This window comes from Xiphias gladius, chromosome 21 (assembly GCF_016859285.1).
Source record: "Xiphias gladius isolate SHS-SW01 ecotype Sanya breed wild chromosome 21, ASM1685928v1, whole genome shotgun sequence".
NCBI lineage: Eukaryota > Metazoa > Chordata > Actinopteri > Istiophoriformes > Xiphiidae > Xiphias > Xiphias gladius.
The window spans coordinates 2,183,648-2,209,757 of record NC_053420.1 but is presented as its reverse complement, the minus strand read 5'-3'; the positions used below and the strand labels follow the sequence as shown (position 1 = coordinate 2,209,757).

The window sequence follows — 26,110 nt, the reverse complement described above, 5'->3', positions numbered from 1 at the left end:
AGATATTAACGAACGGTTCGTGCGGGGGGGCCACGGGCCCGTGCCCGGTTGGCCTTCCGTGACCGAATACCTTTTAGAGCCCTCGGCGAGATTTAGTAGCCCGGGCGGAATCATTCACACGCCCCGAGGCGAACGCCCCGGTGGATGCCGGTGTCCCGCAGAAAGCCGGACAGTAAAAACCGGCGGACGTCCCCTTTAAAAAGGCGGCGGGTGACGTCAGCGCCTCGCTCTGCCTGCTTTGTTTGTCGCGAGCTGTTTTGGCTTCAGATTGACCGGAGAGACGACGGGAGACGCTCCGCCGACACCTTTACAGCTTCGTCCTGACCCCGGGGCTTTGCGTTATAAGCAGCCGCGCTGCGTGTTCGTTAGGCTATAACCGTGTAGCAACACCGACAGAGATGCCGTCCGACAGACCCTTCAAACAAAGGAGGACATTCGGTAAGAGCCCGCCGAGGCGGCGTCGCGCGGCTAGCCGCCTGGCAACTGCTGCTGAGCGGGGGGAGCTGGGCAGCTAGCCGGCCCGTTAGCCACCTAGCTCACCCCGTCTGCTGACAAGTGTAGTTACACGGTGGTGACTTGTCTGCTACAATAACGCAGCCGTCGCTGGTGTTTCCACGGCGGCTTGAAACCGCCGTTTTTATGGCTCACATCGAGAGAAGCCTCCGGGCGACATGTTGAGACACTATTTCTTTTTTGGCTGGTTTATAGACGCAAATCTAGAGGAAAAATAAAATAAAACAACGTCAAATGTAACTGAATGTCATCGACGCCGTAACGTTACGGGCAGTGTCCTTTTGCCCTATAACTAAAGACCGTGATTGTCGTGATTATTATTGTGTATTTTTCCCCTGCAGGTTCTCTCTGTGGCTCTCGATGCACTAAAGCCATCTAGGTCACTGTCACGCTAGCTTCTCGAGCCCCGAAGCTAGCCGGGCCTGCCACTGCCAAGCTTTCAAAACAACCTCGATAAGCTAGGTGGACTATGTAAGCAGCTAACATTTCGCGTTTGCTCAAAAGGAAAACAACATGTGCTGACACATTATCCCAGTACACGTGTTCCGTGATTTATGCTGTAATTTGAGGCCGAGCGACGGCCCCTGCGCTGGGTAGGGAGGAGCCCGGGCTCCGTCCATTGCGTAATCTCCCAGCCACACAGAGGAACATGGGATAAGCACCAGTCTTGACTGGGACGGAAAATTCCCCAGTTACCGTCGTCGCATTTGCTTATAACCTCCTCGTAAAGATCGTACAGTCAAGATACCAAAGTCGGTTGTGTTTCATAGTGACTAGCCGGCCCCGTTGACCTGTTTTGATACGTGGTTCATTGCTGTTTGTCACACTGATACACGTTACTGTGGTATTGTGTAACAATCAAAGACCTTGACCCGAGTAAACAGATGTTGAGTTAACTAGCTGGGTCATATGGTTTACTTACTGGTTACTTACAAGGTAGTATTTAAAAAACTCGGGGTTGCAGGCCTGATACCACACATACATTACGTGCTAAATATTTGACAAAACTCGGGACACGGGCTGAGGAACTGACGTCCCTCTTTGGGTCTTGGCACAAAACATAAGGTGTTTTGTTCACTCTTTTGATAGCAGCAATAACAGAGCCAGCTCTGAAAGTAGTATTTGTTTAAAGGACATGGATACACGAGTAATAGGTGGGGCACCGACTATTTTGATGCAAAGCCAGGGAAGGGAATTAAACCCAAATCAAGAGAGTAATATTGGATTATCTCGTTTGGGATAGCATTCAGATTTGATCTGCAGAGTAAACCCTCACTATCTGTTACTAAATCCCTTGTATTCTAATAATTAGCGCTGACCATTCCCTTTTCAGTGTAAGAAAAACATCCCCTGACCCAAACAAAGAAACCATTCACACGCCTCTCTTTGCTCCTCGGTGCTATCTGAGCTTTGAACCCAGCCAGTGTTTAAACAATAACCCAAGTTTATTTATTTATTTATTTATTTATTTTCCCCCCCTGAAATAGGGCAGTACGGTATTTAGAGAGGCCAGTGTGTGTTGGAAAATTAAATAGTGAGGTGGTAAAAACATTGCAGAGCTAAAAGCAGGTACTGTAACGGAGGGGAATGCTGCAGAAATTCTAGGTGACATTCACAAATGTACAAATTATATTTAAAGATGGGAAATAATGTAAATGAACAGTTAATTTACAACAAGGGAAAAGGACACTCAAAGACACAAAGTCTACACATTTTAATGCATGTTTATTGGCTTGTATAGCATGTACTGGTAAAAAGAAAAAAAACCTGACTGATAAATGATTCCCAGAGAGTTGTGATCTCTCACTGCATTCACACATTACATCACGAATGAAGGTGTAGACAACCAGGAGGAGGCATTGCGTTGGAGAATATAATAAGTATCACAGATCAGAGACGGCGACAACAGCAACCAGTCCATTCCTCCGATTCCCAGTGGCTGGCAGGGCGTGGATAATGTGACACAAAAAATGTCTTTTACCGGCAGGATCAGCCATCATTAAGGAGTCTAGCTGTGTCTGGACACAACACCGGCTCACTGCTGTTCTGGGAGACATTTTTTTTATTTTCATCTGAACGTGCAGTTTGTCGCTTCCCCATGCACTTTCTGACAGAAACCAAACCCAGTGCCAGAAATTAATTTTGGGCAAACAGTCCAAACATGCAGGGTGTCCATCAGGAGGGATGGGACATGGGACATATTTTATTTTTAATGAACATATTTTCTGTTGTTTTTTTTTTTTAGGGAAGGATTAAGGGGGTCAAGGAGTGATTACACACCCTCGGCTAAGTGTTAGACTTGCACAAGGCTCACACATTTTTTATTTGTATTGTGGTTATTTATTTCTGTGTGGTGAACAGCTCAGGCAACTTAACTTGAAAGAAACTAATTTGATGAGCCAGAAATAGTGACATGATTTAACAAATTTCTCTCCTCCGGGGGTTTTAAATTATGCATTTGAGCTTGTTTTTTCCTCTGTCCCCAAATAGATACACAGTATGTTTTAATAAAGCATTCTCTCTCGGTATTACTACATAGTTCATTTTGAACTGAAAAGGCTAAAGAGGACTCACAGTTTTATACATGGTAAAGATGAGTTGAAAGTGTATTTTTGAGTTAGGCTTGTTGTTTACAAATTGTGTCTTTTGTTGCCCACAGCTGACCGGTGCAAAGAGGTCCAGCAGATCCGTGAGCAGCACCCCAACAAGATCCCTGTAAGCTGCTGTTCAAATCTGATTTCAACACACACCACGCTTCATTGCTCTTTAATGCACCACAGTGCAGACGCTGGTGACCCATGTAGCCTGTCAAAAATCTGTATGCCCAGCCATGTACACCAATCAGCCACAACATTAAAGAACAGTCACTGTTTTTGTTTGTTTGTTTGTTTGTTTGTTTGTTTGTTTTTGTGGCTGAATGGTGTGTTTTATACTTTGTAGTAGTTGTACAGTTACATATTTTTTGTTTTTCTGGCTTTGAGCTTCAGCACATTCAAATTGAAATAAAATGATGGAGACTGCGTTAAAGCGCCAACACTCAGCTTTAATACGAGTAGGTTTACGTCAGTTACATCACATTCACGCGTTTGGCAGACTCTTGTATCTACGTTGAAGTAAGCACTAAGTATTTCAATCTGTTCATTAAAACAAAGTACAAGGAGATCAGGTAAAGACGTGCACAGTAACTGCTAGTTGGGCACGTTAGAGGCTCTGATACCATGTGGTGGCGCGTTCCAACATTGGGGATCAATATAGAAAGAACTGTGTGGGAGATGAAGCCCTTCAAACACATAGTACCCACGTTAGAGGGTTTCAAAAGTAATTGGACAGATATATATCAAGTAAAACAAAATCATCACATTTGACATTTGGTGGAAAATCCTTTGCAGTCAGTGACTGTCTGAAGTCTCGGACCCACAGACACCGGCAGACTCTTTGTATCTTCCCCTGTGATGGTCTCCCTGAGCTTCAACGCAGTCTCCTTCAGCTCTGGTCTGGTTTTCGCCGAGTGGACTGCAGCTCAGTGGGACTGAGATCAGGCGGCTGGCTCGGCAGGTGGAGGGTATTCCACCTCTTCGCCCTGAAAAGCTCTGTGGTTGCTTTGGCCGTATGTTTAGGATCGTTGACCTGCTGAATGATGGATGGATGGATGCATTTGACCGAAACTGATCACACAGAATGCTCCTTTAAACCTCTGCATTCGTCCCGCTGCTGCTGTCAGCAATAAAATCAAAATCATCAGCAATAAAATCATCAGTACAAGCCACCGGGCCAATTCCCCCGACCGCCGTACATGACCAGGCCATAACGGAGCCGCCGCCATGTTTGACAGATGAGGTGGTGGCTTTGGGTCATGAGCTGTTCTTCTTTTTCTCTACGGTTGTCCATCGAACTTTGCTCCAGACCTGTTTTGTTTTTTTTTACAGATGACTCTGTAGATTTCAAAAATAATAAACAAAATCAGCGAAACTGGCAAAACAACCACAACGTTTTACACTAAAGGTTACGTTTCTTATATTACAGGTTGATTTTTGTTTCGTCTGTCAATCGAACTGGGTTACAGACCTCTACTGGTTTCTTTTTGCAGCCTGGCCTCTCTTTTTTCCATCTTGTCGTGAACTCTGAGGTTCTGGTCATAAAGTCTTCTCTTGATCTTTGACGAGGAAACATGTACGGCTACATCCTGGAGAGCGTTCTTGACTTGCTGTGCAGTCATAAAGGGCTTTTTCTTCACCATGCAAATGATTTTCTGATCATCCATCAGACCTGTGCTCCTCAGTCTACTAGGTCGCCTGCCATTTTCTAGTTTTCCTGTTCACACCTGCTTTTGTAGAGTGTAAACGAACTACTTGTGATATCCCTCTGATATCAGAGATACGGAAAGAAAAACCAGAGAGCAAAAGCAACTGTTTGTCATTTTACGAGGGGCTAAGCTAAGTAAACCGGCTACTGGCCGTAGCTTTATAATAAGCAGATAGATATGATAGTGACAGTGATATGTGCATCTAACTTGGTTTTTTCCCCAAAAGTATTTACTTTAAAAAAATATTGGTAACAGGATTCTAATACATATATCAGGAAAATCACAATGATGAAACAAAACTCTGCTGCTTCTGCCACTAACAATACCAATAGCTACATTGGTACAAGTCACTTAGATAATAATGATCCGTCAGTCAAAATCAACCGTAATGTTATTGTGAGTGTGATTTTAATGTCTTTATATACCGCTGGGTAGCAAGTAAATTTCCCAGTTGGGATCAATAAAGTCTTTTATATTAACATATAATAATACATTCTAATTAATTTACTGATTAACTTTTGTATTGTCAATCTCAATCTGCCGAGTAACTCAAGTTATCAAATAAATGTAGTGGAATGAAAAGCATAATATTTGCCTCTGAACTGTAGTGGAATAGAAGCAAAGTAGCATATAATGGAAGTACAAGTACCTCAACTTAGAGTATGTGCAGTACTTGAGTAAATGTACTTTGTTACATCCCACCACTGGTTGTTACAAAATAATGTAGGAAATACTACAGTTGTATGCAAATGTTGGGCATCCACGGACCAATTTCCTATTTTTGTGGATTTTTGAAGTGAAAAGAAGTAAAACCCTGCCGCAAACAGACATTAAACACGAGCATTTCTCCAAATGTTCATGCTCTGTTACTTTTGATTTCATTAACTTCAGAAAGAGAAAAAGAAATTCAGGGTAATTGTGGCATGTGCCAAAGTATGGACACCTTACTAAGTCAGGACTCTGGAACAACCCAGAGTCTTTCTGTTCCTGACTGATGAATTTTCAGCCTCTTCCTGCAGATCACTTGAGGTTCTGAGACGTTTCCGTCTGTCCTGCACAGACAGCAGGTTTAAAATCTACCCACAGATTTTCAGTGATGTTCAGGTCAGGGGGCTGTGAAGGCTGTTCCCAGATGTTTCAGCTTGTGCTTCTTGGACTGGTTTAATGTTGTAGAAGCTATTCTGTCACCACCTTGACTTTCCTGACTGACCGCAGGTCATCTGCCTCCAGAATTTGCTGATTTTTAGTGGGATCCATTCTTACCTCTGCCTGTGCAGTGTTTCCTGTGCCACTGGCTGCCACACACCCCCCAAAGCAGAATACTTCCACCCCCGTGTTGAACATTGACACGTTGTTCTTTTCATCAAATGCTGCTCCTTTCTTCCCCCTCCAAACACACATTTCCTGACTGTGGCCGAAGGCCTTAATCTGAACTTCATCTGTAAGCACTTGTTTCCATAACGACTCTGGCTTATCCAGATGTTGCTTTGCAGACTTCAGACGTTGACTTTCGGGGATGAGGTGGCAGGTAAGGTTGTCTTCCGACGACTCTTCCCTGTAGACCCCGTTTGCGTAGAATGGTGCCCCACCACTCCTGTAGCAGCTAAACCTTCCTGCAGGTCCTGATCTTGTCTTGACTTCCACAGTTCCCCTTAACTGCCATTTCTTAATGACATTTCAAGCTGGAAGCGCTTTGATATCTCTTTACAAGCTCTGAGGCTTTACAAGCAGATGGGGTATCCAAACTTTTGCACATGAGACAATCACTGTTTGATTTTTTTCAAATAAAAAGTAACAGCATTAACATTTGAAGAGAGGCTACTTTTTTTAATGTCTGTTTGCCGCATGGGCTGTATTTACTTCCTTTCACCCCCGGGGTGCCTACGTTTCTTTACACGACTGCATGTGGCCGACAGGCGGGCTGACAGTGTGGTGTGTTTTGTGGCTGCTGCAGGTGATCATTGAGCGGTATAAGGGAGAGAAGCAGCTGCCCGTTTTGGACAAGACCAAGTTCCTGGTACCTGACCACGTCAACATGAGCGAGCTGGTTAAGATCATCAGGTAAACAAAGACACACACACACACAAACACGTTTTGAAACCCATACTTGTGAGGACACTGCGCCAACATTAACACACGCACACACAGCAAGTTATAATAGGTTACTGAATTTGATACCAGCATAGGTTAAGTTCAGGGAGGTGTATGTTTGGTATGAGGTTTATATTCGGAGCTGTCTGTCAGAACGCGTGTGTCTTGGAGTGTTTTAAATACCAAAGGAATCCGTTGAAGTATGCGTGTGTGTGTTTGGCCTCTTGCAGAAGCCGCAGCTGACGAGTTTGTTTACAAGCACTGCTTTTCCAAAACCAAAGGGATGAAAAATGGAGACACACCGTACATTCAGTTGTAGAATAATGGGCAGTAAATTACTCTCTCACCGTTCAGAAATGTCATAATATATCTGTTGGGGGTCGACAGGGTTGTTGATCATTAATAACCATAAACGCTGATAAGGCAGAAATATAAAAAGCAAATGTTCTGGTGATGTAAATCAGCCATAAGAGGTACACAGGAGATGGATTCATCGCAATTAATTCAAATGAAATGGTCGGCATGTTGTAGATCCCTCTCTAGAACTGAGAAAAGTTGGGGCCAACGAGCACTAACCCAAAAATCAAGGAATGGGGTGGAAGGCGAGGGGGGGAAAGAGGAGACTGAGAGGAGGTGAAACTTGAGAAAGTGAGCTAAAAATGAGAGCGGAGCTGAAACCTGAAGTGATAACGAAAAATTGTGAGATATATCTTTTTTACATTGTTTTGAAAATGAAATGAAATGCTTCAGCACATAAATTCAAGTTAGTTCCGTGATCTCCAATATGAAAAATGTTACATTGATGCACCAATCAAATGAAAAACAACTGCATTTAATACAGTTTTGTACAGTTTTGAATGTACTGTATTTAAATTATAACTCACAATATGTCGTGGTAGTTAATCAATTACTTTATTAACGGAAAAATAATAAGCAACAACCAAACACTAGCTGGTTCCAGCTTCTGAAATGTGAGGAGTTGCTGCTTTTCTGGGTTTTTATCATTGCAAATTGAATATTTTTGGGTTTTGTACACTTTGTCGGACAAAACGAGCGCTCAGAGGACATCGGATAGAGCTCTGGGAAAATTTAACTGCCATTTTTGGTTATTTTTGAGATATAAGCTATTCATTGATATAAGAAATGGCAGATTAATTTCGATAATGAAAATAATTGTTGGTTGCAGTCCTAGGAGTCTTTTTTGACTCTGGAGTTTTTGGATGAGCTGTAGGAATTAAAAAGGCAACCTGGATACTTTTTAAGATACAACCAACTAGGTCTGCAACGATTGTTTCGTCTACAAAACTACATTAAATAGTGAAAAATGCCTGTTATAAGTTCCTGAAGACCAAGGTAACATCTTCACGTCTTTTTTATTCCGACCAACAGTCTAAAATCCAAAGATATTCAGTTTGGTATCATGTGTGATAAAGAGAGGCATCAAATCCTCATATTTGAGAAGCTGGAAACAGCAAATATTTGACAGTGTTGCTTAAAAAAATGACTAAAATGACCATTTGATTATCAAAATAGCTGCCTGTCGATCGACTGATCACGGCAGCTCCACCACTAACCTTGTAGCCGCCACGAGTATCGGGAAGTCTGTCGGTAGCAGGTTAAAGTGGACGCCTCCTCTTTCATTTACAGTTAAGTTGTGGAAAGTGGCAACAGTCAAAGAAGCTTTAATTCCTGGAACACCAACATTAAAAGCAGCCAATAGTGAGGGACGTTACATTAGACTGTGAATGGAAACGTGGCTGTATTCACCCTAGGCCTTGTCATCCCCCTAATTTCATCGTATTCACCAATAAAACGTGGATGGATCATGGTCAATAAATGGACACTGAAGCTCACTGTGCAACAGTTCCAATTAACCAAGTTTGAAATGTAGGGACCCTACCCAGAAATCCTGAAATTTTAAGCAATATCGCGCTCAGAGTCAATCTCTGGAGTTTCGAACACTCACCCGCTGTAGGCAAGAAACGTGGCTGTGGTTTCACTCCTCGTGGAGCACGACGCCGAAGTCAGTTTCAAGTCTTGTTGGTAAATAAAGGATCCCGACAGTGAGCTGTTTAAAACATCCACAGCAACTTCTCCAACTGCTCCTGCAACAATATCCACTTGTCCGGCTTCCAGTTATGTTCAATACGTTCCAAACCCTCTAATTTAGACAAGGTTGGCCTAAATACACAGGTTCCCCCTCTGCTCACGTGGGAGCTCGCAAACAGGTGTGTGTGTGTTGGTTTGCACATGTTGAAGCACCTGCTCGCTGCTCTCCCATTGGTCAGAACCTCTCTGTCCTCGCTCAGTCATCGGCCTTAGTTTTGGTCTGATTGGCTCCCGGGCGTGTCACTCACACAGTCACCGTGTCAATGAACAACGTACCAGGCTCAAGACTGGGTCCATTACAATACCCACACTTGCAATTTTTGCAAGTGGCCAAGCGCCTAATTTTGTGCCGTGTTTCCGGTAACTGCCACATTGTTCGAGTTCCCGTCAGACCGCAATCACGTTCAGGTTTATCAGAGCTCACCGGGACACATTTACCTGAGGAGGACATCTCGTGACTCCTGCAAATACAAATACATGGCTCCGCCGAGCTCAGGTCTCTGTTGATTTGGTTTAGTTTTGTTATGCGGAAATTAAATATTTTATTTAACAAATCAGCAGGGTTTTTTCCACGTGGGACACATTTGCCCACTCCCTTGTGGTGTGTGAACGTGAGCACATTTACCAGTTCAGTCAGTCTCTGATTCCTACGGCAAATGATACCACAGGGATGAGAGAGATGAAAGATCTTTGCCGGACTGCTCTTTGATTTTGGCTGATCAAAATTTGTCCTGTGGAGTTTTAAAAGACAGTTGATAGCAACGGCTGCATCTCGAAAAAACAGGGAAACAGAAAAGTGCAAACAGCGGTAATTTGTCCCAAAAGACAGCAGAATATTTTGTTTTGTTTCTTTTCCTGAAAGTTCTGAACGTGCGTCATCCACCCTCTCTGTTCCTGTCTCTCGCATTATCCTCACCCTCACCCTGCCCCGCCAGGCGTCGGCTGCAGCTGAACCCCACGCAGGCCTTCTTCCTGCTGGTCAACCAGCACAGCATGGTGTCGGTGTCCACGCCCATCTCCGAGATCTACGAGCAGGAGAGAGACGAGGACGGCTTCCTCTACATGGTCTACGCCTCGCAGGAGACCTTCGGCTGCTAGGGAGGGAGAGGGGGAAGGGGAGGGACGTCTTCAGGTGCCGGGAGATTTGGGGGGAGAGGGTAGAGGGGGGTAGCGCTTGAGGGGAAAAGAGAGGTATGTGGTGTCAGAACCGACCAGAAACCACCAAACTCCACGATCCTCTCCACTTTGTCACATTGCAGGCCCACGTAGCAACACCCAGTCAGTCAGTGCACATGTGACAGACACCCCTCGTCCCTCTCTGTCATAGTCGAGCACCTTTTTCATATTGGTCAGTAAGTACAACACTAGCTACAAAAGCCAGAGGACACCCCGCGTGTCCTTCCTGCCCTCAGAGTTGGATCTCAGGATCATACCTGTGACAGCTCTGACTGCTTTATTTTATCTCTCGGTCCTGCTTTTTGGTCTCACGTGGACGTAGGTCTCTTAATTTGGAAGGGGTGGGACAAACCAACCGATGACTGTGGAGTTTGGAAGCTGTCTGTAAAGTTCCACACGAGCGCCACTGATTGATTGATTTTCACCCCTGAAGCTACAAATACATGTGTCAGACGAGCTAAACTTGAAAGCGGGCAGTCGCTTGCAAGCCGGTCAGAGTTCAGGGTGTAATCTGAAGCTTGGCCGATGAAGTCGGCGATGCCGCTGAGAGTTTAACGCCTCCGATGCGTACGGAGGGGACAACGCAGCACGGCGCCGTCTGGTTCAAAACTACCCAGTAATTGGCTGTGTCGGTCTACGTCCTCATCATTGCAACGGCAGTAGTACAAGCTAGAGGATAGGTTTCGTAGTGATTGTTGTTTTACCTTTTAACTTTTTTAACTCACATTTTAGTTTTTTAATTCTTGTCTTTTGTTTGAATACTATCTGTAGGTTAGTCTGTGTTGTATAACTAGTTCTGAGTTTGTTTTAATCATACATTTACCGTCAGCCTGAAGCTCAACTTGCCAACTCGCTACTGGCTACCGAGTAGCTGACAATCGGGCTAAAAGTGACCGTAATCCTGGTGAAGTTATTAGCATCTACGGTAATTTTACACGTGCAATATTTTGTCCCGTCACGCCCTCGCAGGTTTGAAAGACACGTGAGAACAGAAGCTCTGTTGGGCAACGCGCTAAATCATATACCATCTGTCTTTGCGGTGCCGGTGGTCTGCCCGCAACACTACTCCACCCCCTCCTCTGTAAAGCTATTGTAATGTACAGAACTTAGCCACACGCTGCTACATCCGGTCCGGCAGGTCAACAGCACGTTGGCAGCCGCTCTTCACAGGCCGACGTTTATGTCTTTTTGCCCCGTAAGCACAATACACCTTAGTATCACCACTCACCTTCCTTCCTGCACAAGGCTCCCCCACATTTAACCACGTTTAATGTCACGAACAACCAGTCAGGTGAAGCTGATTTAAAGCCCTATCCGGTGGATTGCGGGCAGTCGTTTGAACGAAAGCACGAGGGACGCTCTCTGTTTCAACAGTCGTGAAGTTAGATGCCGGCTCGCTTTTCATGCCTGGTTTGCTTTGTTTCGGAAGGATTGTGTTTCCTAGAGTAGAAAGCACGAATGTAGGACAGAAGAATTTTCGAAAGCAAGCAGTCATCAAGCTTGAAACTGACACTGTTGCTCAGGAGTGGCAGCACGGGAGGGGATACTGTCTCCACGGTGGCAAACAAGGGGTCACGAGCAGTTACACTGGGATGATTACAGGACAGGATGTTTTTGTTTCGACACGCTGGGGGATTTTTTTTTTTTTTCCCCGTTTGGCCAATAAAATGGTCCCATTTTGTATACTGAGCAACGCTGACGAAGCCTGTGCTGGAAGCCAAGACGTAATCAAATCCCAAATCCCAGAAGAGCTTTTCGGCTGAACTGAGGCGAACTAAGACCCTGGTTTAATATCGTTTCTCCACTGTGAGGGCCTTGTCTCCTCTTGGCCTCGTGTTACAGAGCTTATAAGATTGCTCCGTGTGTCATGGTAGCATAGAATTGAGCATTATACATAATAAAGTGTATTTAATGTAGGAAATGAATGAGCTTCTTTTGCACATAAATTAATACAAATATAAAAAAAGAGTTGGCATAGTTTTTTTTAGGAATTACTGTATCTATATAATTATCTTTTTTGTATCTGCTCCTCTTCTGTAGAGCGCCGCTGCTCTTTATCCGTACGTTTGTCTGTCTGCCTTTGTTTAATAAGACTTTATAGACAAAAAAGGTTATGATGCACTACAAACCTTGCATGTTTTGACTTTTTTTTTATAAATGTATATTGATTTTACGCTATAGATATAATTGTATTGTTTTATTCAGAAAAAAAACCAAGTGTTTTTAGATGTTTCCCAAACCAAAAACTGAAAATAAGTGTATGTGTATGTTTGAAACAAACAAAAAACTGTGTGCGTATAAACGATCGTATAATCGAGCTGTATTACAAAGTGTGTTTCCTTTAGGCTTTCTGACATTGTCACTATTTGGAGGGGTGTACATAGATGCATTGCTACAACCTTATTCAAAGCATTTGCCAATAAATAAATAAAAAAAGTTGCCTTTAAACTGTTGTTCTTGTCTGTTGCGTGCTGCACCGACGGGGCCTGGAGGTTGACGGACAGCTCTTCATGGGCTCAGCCTATGTTCATGTGTATTTGCTGCTTTGTCAGATGGTGTCTTCTGTTTTCCAGGAGGTGACACAGAAGACCAGCAGGCGTTAGCAGGATGCGGTTCCCTTTAGTGGTGGAAGGTGGATTCTGATGCTTTACTCAAGAATCAAAACATTAACGCTTTAAAAAAAGGAAAAAGAAAAAGCTCCATTGCAAGCAGAAGTTCTGAATTCAAAATCCTACTCAGGTGGTAAAACGTCATGTGACTGATGGATTATTACATTTAACATGATCAAGCTTCGGCAGCGTTTTACTGCTGGAGCCGCTCCAGGTGGAGCTGCTTTAGCTACGTCAGAGACAGGGAGAGAGTTCAGTCCACTCTGATCCCAACCTGAGGGTCGTGAGATGATTAACAAGAGGAAATAAAAAAAATTCTGACACATTCATTTATATTTACTTTTTGGACTTTTCTTGAATATTTCCTTATTTGGAGAAATGATGGATAATTTTACCTCATTGGGCCTCGAACAGTTGCTAACAACAGACATCTGAAACATACAAGGGCCCCAACCAGACACCACTTTATTTTGCGGGTCAAACTGAACACTTTGAGATTTATAAACAAAGCGTAAAATACATGTTGTATATTATTGGCTTATCGATAAACTGACAAAAGGCTTATTGGGGTAAAAAGTACAATGTTCACGTCTGAGATGTAGTGACTTATACAGTAGGATAAAATATAAACATTACGTATAAGTACCTCGAAATTGTACTAAAATACGTGACTTGAGTAGATGTATATTTACTTTCTGCCATGGCTCCCATACTTCCCTTAGTTATCCAACCAAGACTTTTTGTTCTCACGTGAGCTGCAATTTAGGGCAGCAAATAATGATTAGTTTAATTATCGATTATTCTGCCCTTTGATTTTTTTTTTCAGGTAATGGATTGTTTGGTCCATAACATGTCAGAAAATGGTGAAAAATGCCCATCGCACCTTCCCGGAGCCCAAAGTTACATCTTGAAATGTCTCGTTTCATCCTTTCAAAAGTCCAAAACCCAAAGGATTCAGTTCACTGTGAACTGTGACAAAGAGAAGCAGCAAACCTCCCACTTTGAGAAGCTGGAACCTGAGAAACCGTAGCGTTCTCATTGAGCAAAAATAGTGGAGAATTAAAAAATAAATAGAATATTAATCTCCAGTCAGAATAGATGCATATTATTTTTGTATCAATCAACCGATTGACCTTTTTCGGCTTTACTGCAACTAGTTCTGATCCCACTGGATTTTCAAGACGCCTCCAAAGAAAACACTGAACCGGTAAAAAGAGGGCAATTTACTTTATTTTACAAGACAGATGTCACATATCGTTGGTTAAGAAATATCACAGTTCACCAGACAGGCCTTGATTTGTTACAGAAAGACTGGAGTCTTCCAGATCACAATCTGTCTCATTTCATACAGTCTGAGGAGAAACATCTACCTCCGCTTCCATCTGCTGCTTTTTCTGCCCTTTGTATAAACATTACATACGAGACCACTGACACTGAAATCGCACTTCCTGTGTATATTCAATCATATCAACCTCGGTACACTGGCAGTTTAGTGGAAATTACAATATCTCAATATATCGAGTGATTTCAGACCTGAAAAAAGGAAGCTACTCGTTCAGATAACTATCAGGTTCGACGACGGCCTTGCTTTTAAATTGATGTTTTGAGTTTTTTTTCTTACAGTTTCCTCGACGAAAGCAACAGTGGGTTACGCTCTTCCAAGCATCAGATAACTGTTGATATTTGGGATGGTGATACAGTTTGGCAGTTTTGAGGTGGCTGTGTGTTGATGGGAATCCCTTACAGCTGCAGGCAACAGAGTGAGGGACCGGAACGAGTTTCCTGGCCGACTTCTAGTGACAGCCTGCTGGGGCACCGTCACCCGTCAGAGTTTGGCCTCAACAGTTGCTGAAGCATTATGGGAGTTGACTCTGTCAAGGCAACCGTCAGTTTCCCACTAGGATTAAGAATTACATCCAGAATCCACAGGCTCCTACCGGCAGAGTTTAGACACGTTATTAATGATAGAGGCACAGAAATAGATTTGATTTTTAACTTTTTTAAGCCTTGGTCACTTATGGTTTATCCAAACTGGTAGAAAGCTTGAAACCTTATTTCTACTAGTTTGGTTAAAAAAAAGAAGACGCGGAAATTGTAAATATAGTTTCAGGCAGTTTGATTTCCTCCACCAAATCTGCACCATTTGTCCTTGTTGCAACAGAAGGCCTTCAGCAAACAGCCTCTGCCTTGAAAAACTACAACCAATTATCTCCACCAGTCCCAGTCAAAATGTAAGGTGAGGTGGTGAATGCGGAGCTGAACCCGTCTCAACGGATAGGATTTTTTTTTTTTTTTTTTTTTAGAAAGCTGATCTAAAAAATGACTGAGGTCACTAGAGCAAAGGAGTAATACAGCTTCAGGTCGGAGCCGGGACTTCTGAATGAGGGGAAGGGGGGTGGATTTAAGTTGAGAAATGAGGTCCAGCAGCCTGGTGGCTTCATGTGAGACCGGGCGAACCGCAGCAGGGCTCCTCAACGCCGTCTTACGCCATGCTGATGGGAGACAGAGCAGAGGAGAGGGGGTGGTTGAAGCCACAGGGAAACAACATTTAATGGCTCACTGTTCCTGCATATAAGAGTTGGTTTCAGATTAAACAGGATATCAGGAGTGGGATGAAAACTGGGAGATGATCGATTTTAGCTGCTGGGAGATGAGGAAAGCAGGGAGGCAGAGAAGAACACACACAAAATACACACCAATGCTGCCGTTTCTGTGGAAAGATGTGAAGCTGCGGGTGGGCGAAGGATTCTTATGCAAACTACTGGAGCATCATAACAGAACCACTGAAAATCTGCCATTTTCCAGGAAACTGAGCCGATCTGATGTCATTTTTAGCGAACAGCTGATACAGAACAACACAATGATTCATCTGGATCTGGTGTCTGTGTCCACCTGATGAATCTAAGTCCACTACTCCCTCTCTTTTAGCTCTGTGCTTGGGCTCCACCAGCTCCTGAGGGAAACATCTGGCTCTTTAGCTGCTAAATGCTTCTCTGAATGTTTCTCTGAAAACATCTGCCAGCTGCGGCGGAAAACGACGCTATGAGAGCGGTGAGAGTGAACCAGAGCAGTACAGCAGCGGGCCGGAAAACCAGAACGTGGGGCCAAAGTGAACTGCAGAGTCGGGGGATAACTCTCTGTGGGTTTGTGTCAGAATTATATACAGTTCTGTACGGAATGAACGCACAAGATGTAACGTTTTATCAGTGAGCTTTTGAGGAGCTGGTAGGTGGATGTTGTGACTGCTGGACAGAGCCAGGCTAGCGGTTTCCATTCATTTCCAGCCTTTACGCTAAGCTGACTGGCTGCCTGCTGCAGCTTCATGTTTACTGTACAGACTTGAGGGTGGTTTCAATCTGAACATCTAACTCCTGGTAAGAAAGCAAATGAGTGCATTTTCCCAAAATGCTGAACTATTCCCATAAGCATTTACTCAATGAATGACACACATTACCAACGGGATGCGTCCACCTGAAGTACTTTTAAACCTGGACACATTTTAGGGCAACGACTTATACTGGTTTTCATGATCCCTAAAAAGGGATCTGAAGGTCTGAATCACAAACTGAGTCAAGATCAAGTAAACACGGAGGAGACAAAGCGGCTTCAACACCACATGCAGTGTGAAGTAACAGGACAGGTAATCATGTCTGGTCCGAGTGTGTGTGTGTGTGTGTGTGTGTACGTGTGTTTCTAGAAGGAGTACGAGTTTAACTAGTCTGCAAGTGCTGAGTAGTTATAAAACGAACAGATGCACAAATGCAGAGACATTTTTTGTGCCGTGAGAAAGAAGAAAAACATCCCACACGATAATTTTATACAGTGTCTGTCTGTGCGTGTGTTAGTGTGTGTTGGCATGTAAGTGAGGAGCAGTGTGTGATAAACAAGTACTGTGAGTCAGTCCATCCCACCAGTGTTGAAGGTTGAGCGTTACAATCATTCCTGTGTGAACTTGTGTAAAAAAACACAGATTGAGTGTTAAGGTGTGCAAATGAAAAATGATGAGTTGTGGAATCTACCTGAGACAAAAATAAACAGGTTGAAAAAAAAAAAAAAAAACACCTTTCTTTTTTTCTTTTAAAAAAATAAAAAAAAAAAAATTTGGAGCCCTGTGTGTGTGTGTGTGTGTGTGTGTGTGTGTGTGTGTGTGTGTGTTGCTCACCTGTCGATCAGCGAGTCCCTCATGCTGGTGGCGATGGCGGAGGGCTGCGCCATTTCGCTGAGTCTGAAGACACTCTCGATGACGGACAGCTCGGTGCTGGTCGTGTCCAGGCCGCAGAACGCGCACCAGTCGTTGACCACCATCCCCGCCGCGATCACCTCGCTGCCCCGGTTCACCGTCCCGGCCTGAACAGGAAGTTTAGCTTTACTGGCGCACACAAAATTTGACTTAAGCCGCTGCGGCAGCATCGCTCCGGGGACGGCAACGTGAGTCAGTCCACCTCTTTTGGTCCAGACGGAAACTTCCCAACAACTACTGGACGGTTTGCTGTGAACGCTGCTTCGCACATTCACGCTCACCCTCAGGACGAGTTTACTTTGGTGGTCCACTGATTTGTCAACATTTTTATTTGTCCGGTACTTTGGTTTATGACCTAAACTAATGACTTTCACATCAGCTTCATCTGTTTGTTTTTTGTTTTGTTTTAAGTGCTAATCGGTAAAAGCTAAACTAAGATGGCGATTGTGGTAAATATCCACGTCCAAACTCCCCAGGACGGGAGGAGTATTTGTAACAGGGACAGCGGCGTACTTGCCTCATGCAGCTCTGGAGATTACATTTCAACACAACTGGACCTGGACAATAATCTCAACTCAACAGAAAGACTTCTGCTATTGTTAGAAGAAATAACCTAACTGACAGTGGACCATTTTATGTACTTTTACTGATTTTCATTGAAATGTGTTGATGTGTCTGTACATATAAAACAGGCCAAAACTCCACGGAGCAGCTCTGTTGTTAAACTGTCCAATAAAAACATGACGCGACCTTCGGACAAACTAATGTGGCAGCGATAAATACCAGCTTTCAGCTCTGAGACCAAGATTTATCTTCCCGAAGGAATCATATCATGTATCAAAAGCTATGGAGACACCAGAGCCGGTGGTACATCACCAAGGGGCTGATAAGATTACAACTTTTCTCCTGGGATGAGGATGGTCATCGCCCCGCCGGTCATCTCAGGACTCAGGCTACTGGCTGCTGAGATGCCCGGCCGGTCGCCGGAATGGTTACTTTCTCCACTGAAGAAAGAAACTGTCTAAACTTAGTAAAGTTACTTAGAATTGATAAGAGCAAATGTATTGTTCACTGTCTGCAGAGATAGTTGTGTCATTTCTAATCTGAATGAAAAAAAGACTCAGTTTTGACTCGACCATATCAGGACTGGTTGTCTGGTCTTGAGAGTTAGGCTGTTTTGTCATGTTGACAGATCATCATTTGCTGTTTCCTTTGTTTCAAAAATATTCTACTTGCTTACACTCACACTGAGTGTGAGGGACAATGGTTTTTTTTCTGGACAGTGTAGCTGTCCAACCCTGGGAGCATAAAGATGTGATGGCAGACTACCCAGGACACTCACCACTAGGGGAACTTGGAGCAGAGACGACAGCTCGTCCTGGTCCTCTATAGACGTCTTTGGGTGGACCAGGCCTCCCTGGTTGCTGAATGCGCAGTAGGAGCCGACCAGGACCTGCTCTGCTACCGTCTGACGGAAAACCTCCACCTTCAGAGTGTCTGCGAGGATCTCCTCTGTCTCCTGACCGGACGGCGGGGGAGAGAGAGACAGAATGTTATACCACACCATTTTACTGGACAAGCTCAGGGACAGGTTGATAACTTTAGTTCTTCCCCAGCTCTTATGTCATGTGGGGTCCCGTCTGGCTCACTTTCATTCAGTCTGTACCTGATACCCCTCGGCCACGTTATTCACCGTTTCAACGCCGATGACACCCAGTTGTGGGTCTCGTTTAGTCCTGAAATAACGATCTGGATTGGCTGCACTTGCTGCCATCAAAGACTGGACGGCCTCTAACTTTCTACAACTGAATACTGATAAGGCAAGGGACCCTCAAACACATCCGGTGCAGCACGACAGGGTCCTCAAGACCATCGCTGAGGCAATCGGCAAGGGAATCAGCAACAGCGGATACGCCCACACTAGAGCCAGGACGATCGTGTTTGTCAAGGGGGGACAGCAGCTGAAGAAAAGTGCTGCCCAACCCAAGGACTGCTCTGTTGGTTTGGTCGAGACTGGGTGATGACCCGGAGAAGCAACTGAAAATTCCACCACATATCATCCGGTCCTCATCTTGGTTTCTGAGCCCACAAGACAGCTCGTCTTACTGGAGCTAACTGTGCCCCGGGAGGAGAGGGTGAAGTACAGGGAGCCGGTGAAGGACCAGGTGCGTGCCAGCGGAGGTGGGCTGTCGGGGGTTTGTAAGTCATTCCCTCAGGAGGAGGGGGAAGGAGCAGGAGAAGAGCCATCAACAACCGGCAGAGAAAGCGTCTAGATGGCTCGGGCTGAAAGGGGGTGACCCGTGGGGTCAGGAGAAAGCCACCTGGACACCGGGTCGTCCGGACGAACGTGTCCGTTGTAAGGCCCGAAACAACACTGATGATGTGTCTGAGCATGTGCACCAGAAGATGTATGAAAAACTGAGTAAGACTGAAGTTCTGGACATTACTCCTGCCTGTACTTCAACAGGTCCTATACTGTTTCTGTATTTTGTTTTACTCCTGTTTGGCCATTCCCTCCAAATTCTTGTTGTGTTTAAAATGTGCTGCATTTTCTTTTACTTACTTACTTTCTAACTGTTGAGTTTCTAAATTTTCAAATGTTCAGCCAAAAAGACACGACAACTGAGTTCGTGATGATATGAAACAGAAAAGCAGGAACACTTGTGAAGATTAAACCTGGAAATGTTTGATGTTTTACTTGATTAATGACAAACAATGATTAGATTATTAAAGTTAGCCTCAGCTTGATTAAGCGCATGTGGATAAACAACTGTCAGCTGAGGTGTTCAGGAGTGTGTGTGTCTGTCTCACCCTGTCGAGGTCGGGGTGGACCAGCGCTACGTAGTCGTTGCAGGCGACGACGTTACCGAGGGCAGACAGCCTCTCCTCGACTCTCTGGATCCTCACCGTGTCTGGCAGACAGTTTCTCATGTGCTGCAGCTCCTGGTCTGTCGTGTTGTTGGGCACCAGGAGACCGTGACGGTTTCCTGATCACAGGACAGACAGAGCCGACGTGAGCGACGCAAAAGCGTCTGTGCTGGTGATGTTTTTTGTTTCAGAATCTGAGCTTTAGTTTCTGTCTGGTGTGTTGCATTGATGCGAAGACGAGAAGAGACGAGTGTGCTGAACATTTTTTTACAAAAACAAGGAGAGAGATCAAAATCAAAAAGATAAAGACAGGAGTTGTTGTAAAGGATCAATGTGCTGTGAAGTTTTCCAGAAGCTGGATGAAAGAGGAAACAGACGGAAGAAGCATGCAGGTGTGTGTGTGTGTGTGTGTTCCAGAGCATTACTCACCCACACACATCCTCCCTATGATGCGACAACCTGCTATGGAAGCGTGAACCACTGGGATGGTTTCTGACAATTCCCCTTCGAACACACTGCGGGCACACAAGCGCAAACCAATCGCTGTTAAACCGGACTGCCTGTTCTCTCCGGAGCGGCCTGTCGACGCACCGCCGGTCCAGAAGACAAAAGGCTGTCCTCTATATCAAAGCTTCGTTTTTATGATTAGTTTGGCTTTTCTTCCAACCCAAATAAACTGCTGAGGGTGGTGGCGAGCGGCACGCGGCAGCTCAAACATTTGAGATCACAGTTAAACGGAGGGGGCTGCGTGGGGATCATTGTGAGTTTTAGAGGAGATCCCCATGACTCATGAAGTGCAGTATCATCTTCTACCTTGTACGTACTGCATGTTCATCTGTGCGGAAGGACACTTTCATTTTCCAGATTCTCTTTATGAGGTTTGGCTTATAAAGATATTCCCCATCTCTTCTGAAAGGGCAGAACTTATGCAGAATAAAAGGATTCAACCATTTCCCATTTCCCACCCACCCTCTTTAAATCGTCCCAACCACGTCGCCTCTAGGGAATAAGCAGGAGAAATAACCTGACCTCCCCCACCGAGGGGCAGAGGATCAGGTCTGGTCCCCGCACTGGTCGGACTGAGCTGAGCTACCGCGGCCGTCCGAGCCCAGTCACCGGGGTGAAACTGGGTGAAACCTTCACCTGTAGAAGTTCTCGGCGCCTCCGATCGCCACCAGGCAGTAGGTGTTGGTGAGTTTGGCGAAGCAGCCGATCTCGTTGTTCTTCTCGAACGCCGCTCTGACAGCCATGACGACGGAGAGGAGGCCTCGCTGCTGACCCTGAAACGGCAGAAAACACGGACAAACGCTCAGCTTTCACCTCAGACACACGAGCTCCATCTCGGCACACCGCACCAAGAGCCTGTTGGGCAGATTAGCTGCGGGTTGAACGCAGCTAGCCGGCTAAATGACTAGCCTAGCGGTCCCGCGTCCGGCCGCCAGAGAGACGAGCCGTCGGGGGTTAACGCGCGTCTCCGCGACGAGCAGCTCGGACCGAACACGCAGTGAAGTCTGCCCCGAAATAACCTCCGGGATTCGGTGGAAAGAGGAGAAATTACCGGAGAAAGTTTCGTAGCCTCCAAACGTGCGTGGTGGGTTCCTTCAACCCCACGTGCCCTTTTCCGTTTCAGGCTGAACGTGGTGACGTAACGACGTTCCACACGTTATAAAAGTTAAAAAAAAAAAAAAAAAAAAACGGTTAACGACTTAACGACAAACACTTTTGTCTCTTGTATTAAATATGAACTAACGCGTCAGTTAAACCGATTTAAGACTTGTTCCAGTTCTCATTAGAACTTTGTATCTGTTTTCCTCGTTGTACATTTTTCAACTTTACATTTTTTAATTGATCTTTTTATTGATTTGTTCTCTTTTAATGTACCTACCTGATTTAATATGTAGGCCTAGTTTCTTATTAGTCTTGTTGTTCACCTCTGGCTCTAAATGTTACCTGTCTGTGGACAAATAAAGTTGCTAAAAAAAAAAAAAAAAAGGTTGTGATTTCCTGGCACGTTGTTTCCTGTTTTTGTTCAATACGTGTTTATATGTTGATATAGTCTGGATTTGATGTTTTTCAATAAAGTTAAATAAATAAATAACTTTTTTTTTTTAATGTAAAAAAAACAAACAAACAATCAATTTATTAGAGACAAATGTTTCACAATCACCAAAGTGTCGTCTCTCTCCAGTGAAATAGAATAGAATAGAAGTTTATTGTCCCCCCAGAGTGGAAATCTGTCTTTGGCTTGACAAAACATAATAAAACAAATGTGGCAACAACACAACAGAAGTGAGACCAAAAAAATAATTAAAAAATACTATAGAGTTCGCTACAATACACAAGTAAATGTTATGGAAGAAATACTTAGAGCAAAGCGTCTGAGGGGTCGTGAGATGATGAAGGGAGGAAAAATTTGTATCATTTTACCTATTTGGGCCTCGAACAATTTCACAATTCATCAAATGAAACCATCTGGGAGTTTTAAAAGGGAAATCAGACAAAATGGTTGTGAGCCAAAGCTTTAATCTTTAACAGTGCTTTGTATTTCATAAGATTAGAATATGTGAAGTCTTAATCTGAAAGGTAACTAGTAGCTGCATCTGCCAGATAAAGGTAGTGGAGAAAAAATATGAAATGCAGTGGAGCAGAAGTATAGAGTAGCATAAAATAAAAATACTCAAGTGAAGTACAAGAACCTCAAAATTGTACTTAAGTACAGTACTGGAGTAATTGTACTTAGTTCCTCTTTGCTACCGTGGTTACGTGAAGAAATTAGGAATTTAAAGAGACAATGAAGGAAGGCAGAACAGAAATGGAAGAAGGATAAAGGCACGGATTCCCTTGCATCCGATCGCTAAACAGGGCCATAGTCCCAGAATTCTCTCTAAAACCATAAACCCCGTGACTGCTCCCCCACTTAGCCGGCCAGCTGAACCCTCTCCAGAGAGACGTGAAGGCTTTCGGTGAAGTCTCTCTGTCAACCCTGGGACGCACGGTTGCACCTTCACAATCTTTTAGAAAAAAAAAAAAAAACGAAGTCCACACAATGGATTTCTCTTACGAACAATAATCACACTTTAGAAACATTTCAGTCTGGTTTTCGCTCCCTGCACAGCACTGGAACCACTCCGGTCAAGGTCACCAGCGACTTAATGCTTGCCGCTGATGCCGACCTGTTGTCCATTTTAGTTCCTCTTAACCTCAGCTCAGCATTTGACGCCGTGGACCACAATGTCTTCATCAGCCGCCTGAGAAACTATGTTGGCATCAGTGATGTGGCTGTGGATCGGTTTATCTCACATCTGTCTAACAGGTCCCTCTCTCTTTTGCTAGTAGATGCCTCCTCCTCTCCTGCTCCCCTGTTTTGTGGGGTCCCACAGGGTTCTAGTCTCGGTCCCCTTTTATTTACTATATACCTGCTACCCCTGGGCCAAATCATGCGTAGAAACGTCCATTGCTATGTGGAAGATACACGTAGTATGTTCCAAAAAAGGTACTGGTCCTACAGATGTGTCATCTATTATGTCCTGCCTTGATGAAATTAAGAACTAGATGTCCAGTAATTTCCTGCAGTTGAATGACTCCAAATCAGAAATAATTATAATCACACCACTTGGCCCCAGCTCAAGCAGCATTAACAATCTCTCATCTGGTCTGTGTGTCTTAACTAATAATGTTAAAAAAACGGGCCCGTGACCTTGATGTGTTTTTTTGGCTCCGAGTTCTCCTTTGACAGTCAGGTGACCACAGTTGTACAATCCTGCTTTGTCCACCTGAGACATTTAACCGAGACCAGGTCCTTCCTTTCCTCTGCGGGTCTAGAAAAGGTCATCCGTGTTCTTATCTCCTCCAGACTGGACTACTGCAACGCCCTTTATTCTGGTATCAGAAGCAGATACAGAACGCTGCCGCTAGGCTCTTAACAAGTTCTCAGAGAAGCGACCACATCACACCGACCCTTGCTAGTTTTAGAATTGATTTAACTTTTTTACTGCTTGTTTTTAAAGCCTCGAATGGCCAGGCGCCTGCCTATATCTGTGATCAGCTGACTCCCTTTGAGCCTGGTCCCTGCTTGAGATCCTCCGGCGGGGCCCTACATACGGTTCCAGAATCTCAGCTTGTCCCTAAAGGCGACTGGGCCTCCGCTGTCCCGGCCCCCCAGCTGTGGATTTCCCTACGTGAGGACCTAAGACAGAAATGTCTTCTTAAAACTCACTTTTATCTTATGGCTTTTTCTCAACTGATGATATTTGTTGTAATTGTTTTAAGTATTTATCTTGTTTCAGATTCGTGTTTTTATGACTTTTATTCCTTGTTTCCAATGTAAAGCACACTGTGACTGTGTTTTGAAAGGTTTTCCTATAAATAAAGGTTATTATCATCACTTTCCACCGCTGACTGCAAGAGTGCTGGAATAAATATTATAATGTAATAATTTACTTTATCTACAAACAGTACATGGTTTATGGACAGTATATACATGTACAGCCTACTCCTCTATGCACAGTATACAACCTGTGTAGTTTTATACCTGACAACGATGAATAATTTATAGATTATTGCATGTGTATATTAAACTAGGGCTGCAACTAACACTTATTCTCTCATTAATCTGACAATTATTTCTTTATTAATCAATGAATCGCGCAGGGTATAAATGTAAATGTGTAAAAAGTCCATGTCCAGGGGACAGATGTGTAAAGGATGCGTACGCACAAAACCACGCATACGTCATTTTCCACACGGAAACTGGTATTTATAAAAGAAGAATGTGTCACCTGAGGCAGACTTCAGACCAGGCGTACACACAGTTTACTGGAGGTAGCTGCCGGTGGGATGATTAGGAGGAGATGTAATATAAGAAACGTAACCTTTAGTGTAAAACGTTGTGGTTGTTTTGCCAGTTTCGCTGATTCTGTTTATTATTTTTGAAATCTACAGAGTCATCTGTAAAAAAACAGGTTTGGAGCAAAGTTCGATGGACAACCGTGGAGAAAAAGAGGAACAGCTCATGACCCAAAGCCACAACCTCATTGTCAAACATGGCGGCGGCTCCGTTATGGGCTGGTCATGTACGGCGGTCGGGGGAATTGGCCCGGTGGCTTGTACTGATGATTTTATTGCTGAAGGAAGCAGCGGGACGAATGCGGAGGTTTAAAGGAGCATTCTGCGTGATCAGTTTCGGTCAAATGCATCCATCCATCCATCATTCAGCAGGTCAACGATCCTAAACATACGGCCAAAGCAACCACAGAGCTTTTCAGGGCGAAGAGGTGGAATACCCTCCACCTGCCGAGCCAGCCGCCTGATCTCAGTCCCACTGAGCTGCAGTCCACTCGGCGAAAACCAGACCAGAGCTGAAGGAGACTGCGTTGAAGCTCAGGGAGAGCATCACAGGGGAAGATACAAAGAGTCTGCTGCTGTCTGTGGGTCCGAGACTTCAGACAGTCACTGACTGCAAAGGATTTTCCACCAAATGTCAAATGTGATGATTTTGTTTTACTTGATATATATCTGTCCAATTACTTTTGAAACCCTCTAACGTGGGTACTATGTGTCTGAAGGGCTTCATCTCCCACAGTTCTTTCTCTATTGATGCCCAATGTTGGAACGCGCCACCACATGGTATCAGAGCCTCTAACGTGCCCAACTAGCAGTTACTGTGCACGTCTTTACCTGATCTCCTTGTACTTTGTTTTAATGAACAGATTGAAATACTTAGTGCTTACTTCAACGTAGATACAAGAGTCTGCCAAACGCGTGAATGTGATGTAACTGACGTAAACCTACTCGTATTAAAGCTGAGTGTTGGCGCTTTAACGCAGTCTCCATCATTTTATTTCCGTTTGAATGTTGCTGAAGCTCAAAGCCAGAGGAGCAAACAACGTGTCACCTTATTCCACCGCTGCTCCCGCCTGATTTCTACAGACTCACATTGGTCTGCATCAGGTATCTTCACGCCGCCTCTTCACACCAGCTGCTTCGCAGACACTGATGTTTTTAAGCGAGATGCTCAGCGTGTGTGTGTGTGTGTGTGTGTTAGTGTTCGCGCGCGCGTTTCTTTGCTCATGCACGAGCCAAAGCAAAGGAAACGTTTAAAAGAAAAAAAAATCTCTGCGCTCTCCTCCCCCCCTAGTAACCTGCATAGCAACTGCAGCCGTCGCCGTCCTCCCTCCTCTCTCCTCGCGCAACACCGGGGGT

General features: G+C 44.4%; 3 protein-coding genes across 3 annotated transcripts in view; 1 reads left to right on the top strand and 2 right to left on the bottom strand.

Annotated features, from left to right (window-relative positions):
- Positions 1–9,184, bottom strand: part of ssuh2.1 (ssu-2 homolog, tandem duplicate 1) — a 36,579-nt gene extending 27,395 nt beyond the window's left edge. Inside the window, exons 1-2 of the mRNA XM_040115736.1 lie at positions 8,874–9,184; positions 8,482–8,596 (exon numbers count right to left, since the gene is read on the bottom strand). Coding sequence (XP_039971670.1) covers positions 8,482–8,548 — 67 coding nt within the window. The 5' untranslated portion in view covers positions 8,549–8,596; positions 8,874–9,184. The remainder of the gene's footprint in view (positions 1–8,481; positions 8,597–8,873) is intronic.
- On the top strand, positions 197–12,640 carry map1lc3a (microtubule-associated protein 1 light chain 3 alpha). The gene is made up of 4 exons (XM_040115743.1): positions 197–438; positions 3,173–3,228; positions 6,771–6,877; positions 9,952–12,640. Exons 1-4 carry the CDS (start codon positions 399–401, stop codon positions 10,112–10,114), a joined length of 366 nt encoding a protein of 121 aa, XP_039971677.1. The 5' UTR covers positions 197–398; the 3' UTR covers positions 10,115–12,640.
- A 1,369-nt stretch (positions 12,641–14,009) lies between these two features.
- On the bottom strand, positions 14,010–21,575 carry eif6 (eukaryotic translation initiation factor 6). The gene is made up of 7 exons (XM_040116120.1): positions 21,468–21,575; positions 21,053–21,189; positions 20,339–20,424; positions 19,853–20,028; positions 18,384–18,560; positions 16,964–17,148; positions 14,010–15,293 (listed from the first exon to the last, which is right to left on the bottom strand). Exons 2-7 carry the CDS (start codon positions 21,157–21,159, stop codon positions 15,284–15,286), a joined length of 741 nt encoding a protein of 246 aa, XP_039972054.1. The 5' UTR covers positions 21,160–21,189; positions 21,468–21,575; the 3' UTR covers positions 14,010–15,283.
- Positions 21,576–26,110: the final 4,535 nt, after the last annotated feature.

What these genes read in the sequence shown, in the direction of transcription:
- map1lc3a (XM_040115743.1), top strand. Translation starts at nt 399, where the DNA reads ATGCCGTCCGACAGACCCTTCAAACAAAGGAGGACATTCG. An exon ending in CAAACAAAGGAGGACATTCG is followed by an intron (nt 439 to 3,172) that starts GTAAGAGCCCGC and finishes TGTTGCCCACAG; the next exon opens with CTGACCGGTGCAAAGAGGTC. An exon ending in AGCACCCCAACAAGATCCCT is followed by an intron (nt 3,229 to 6,770) that starts GTAAGCTGCTGT and finishes TGGCTGCTGCAG; the next exon opens with GTGATCATTGAGCGGTATAA.
- eif6 (XM_040116120.1), bottom strand. Translation starts at nt 21,159, where the DNA reads ATGGCTGTCAGAGCGGCGTTCGAGAAGAACAACGAGATCGGCTGCTTC. An exon ending in CATAGGGAGGATGTGTGTGG is followed by an intron (nt 20,029 to 20,338) that starts GTGAGTAATGCT and finishes TCCTGTGATCAG; the next exon opens with GAAACCGTCACGGTCTCCTG. An exon ending in TGCTCCAAGTTCCCCTAGTG is followed by an intron (nt 17,149 to 18,383) that starts GTGAGTGTCCTG and finishes CTTCCTGTTCAG; the next exon opens with GCCGGGACGGTGAACCGGGG.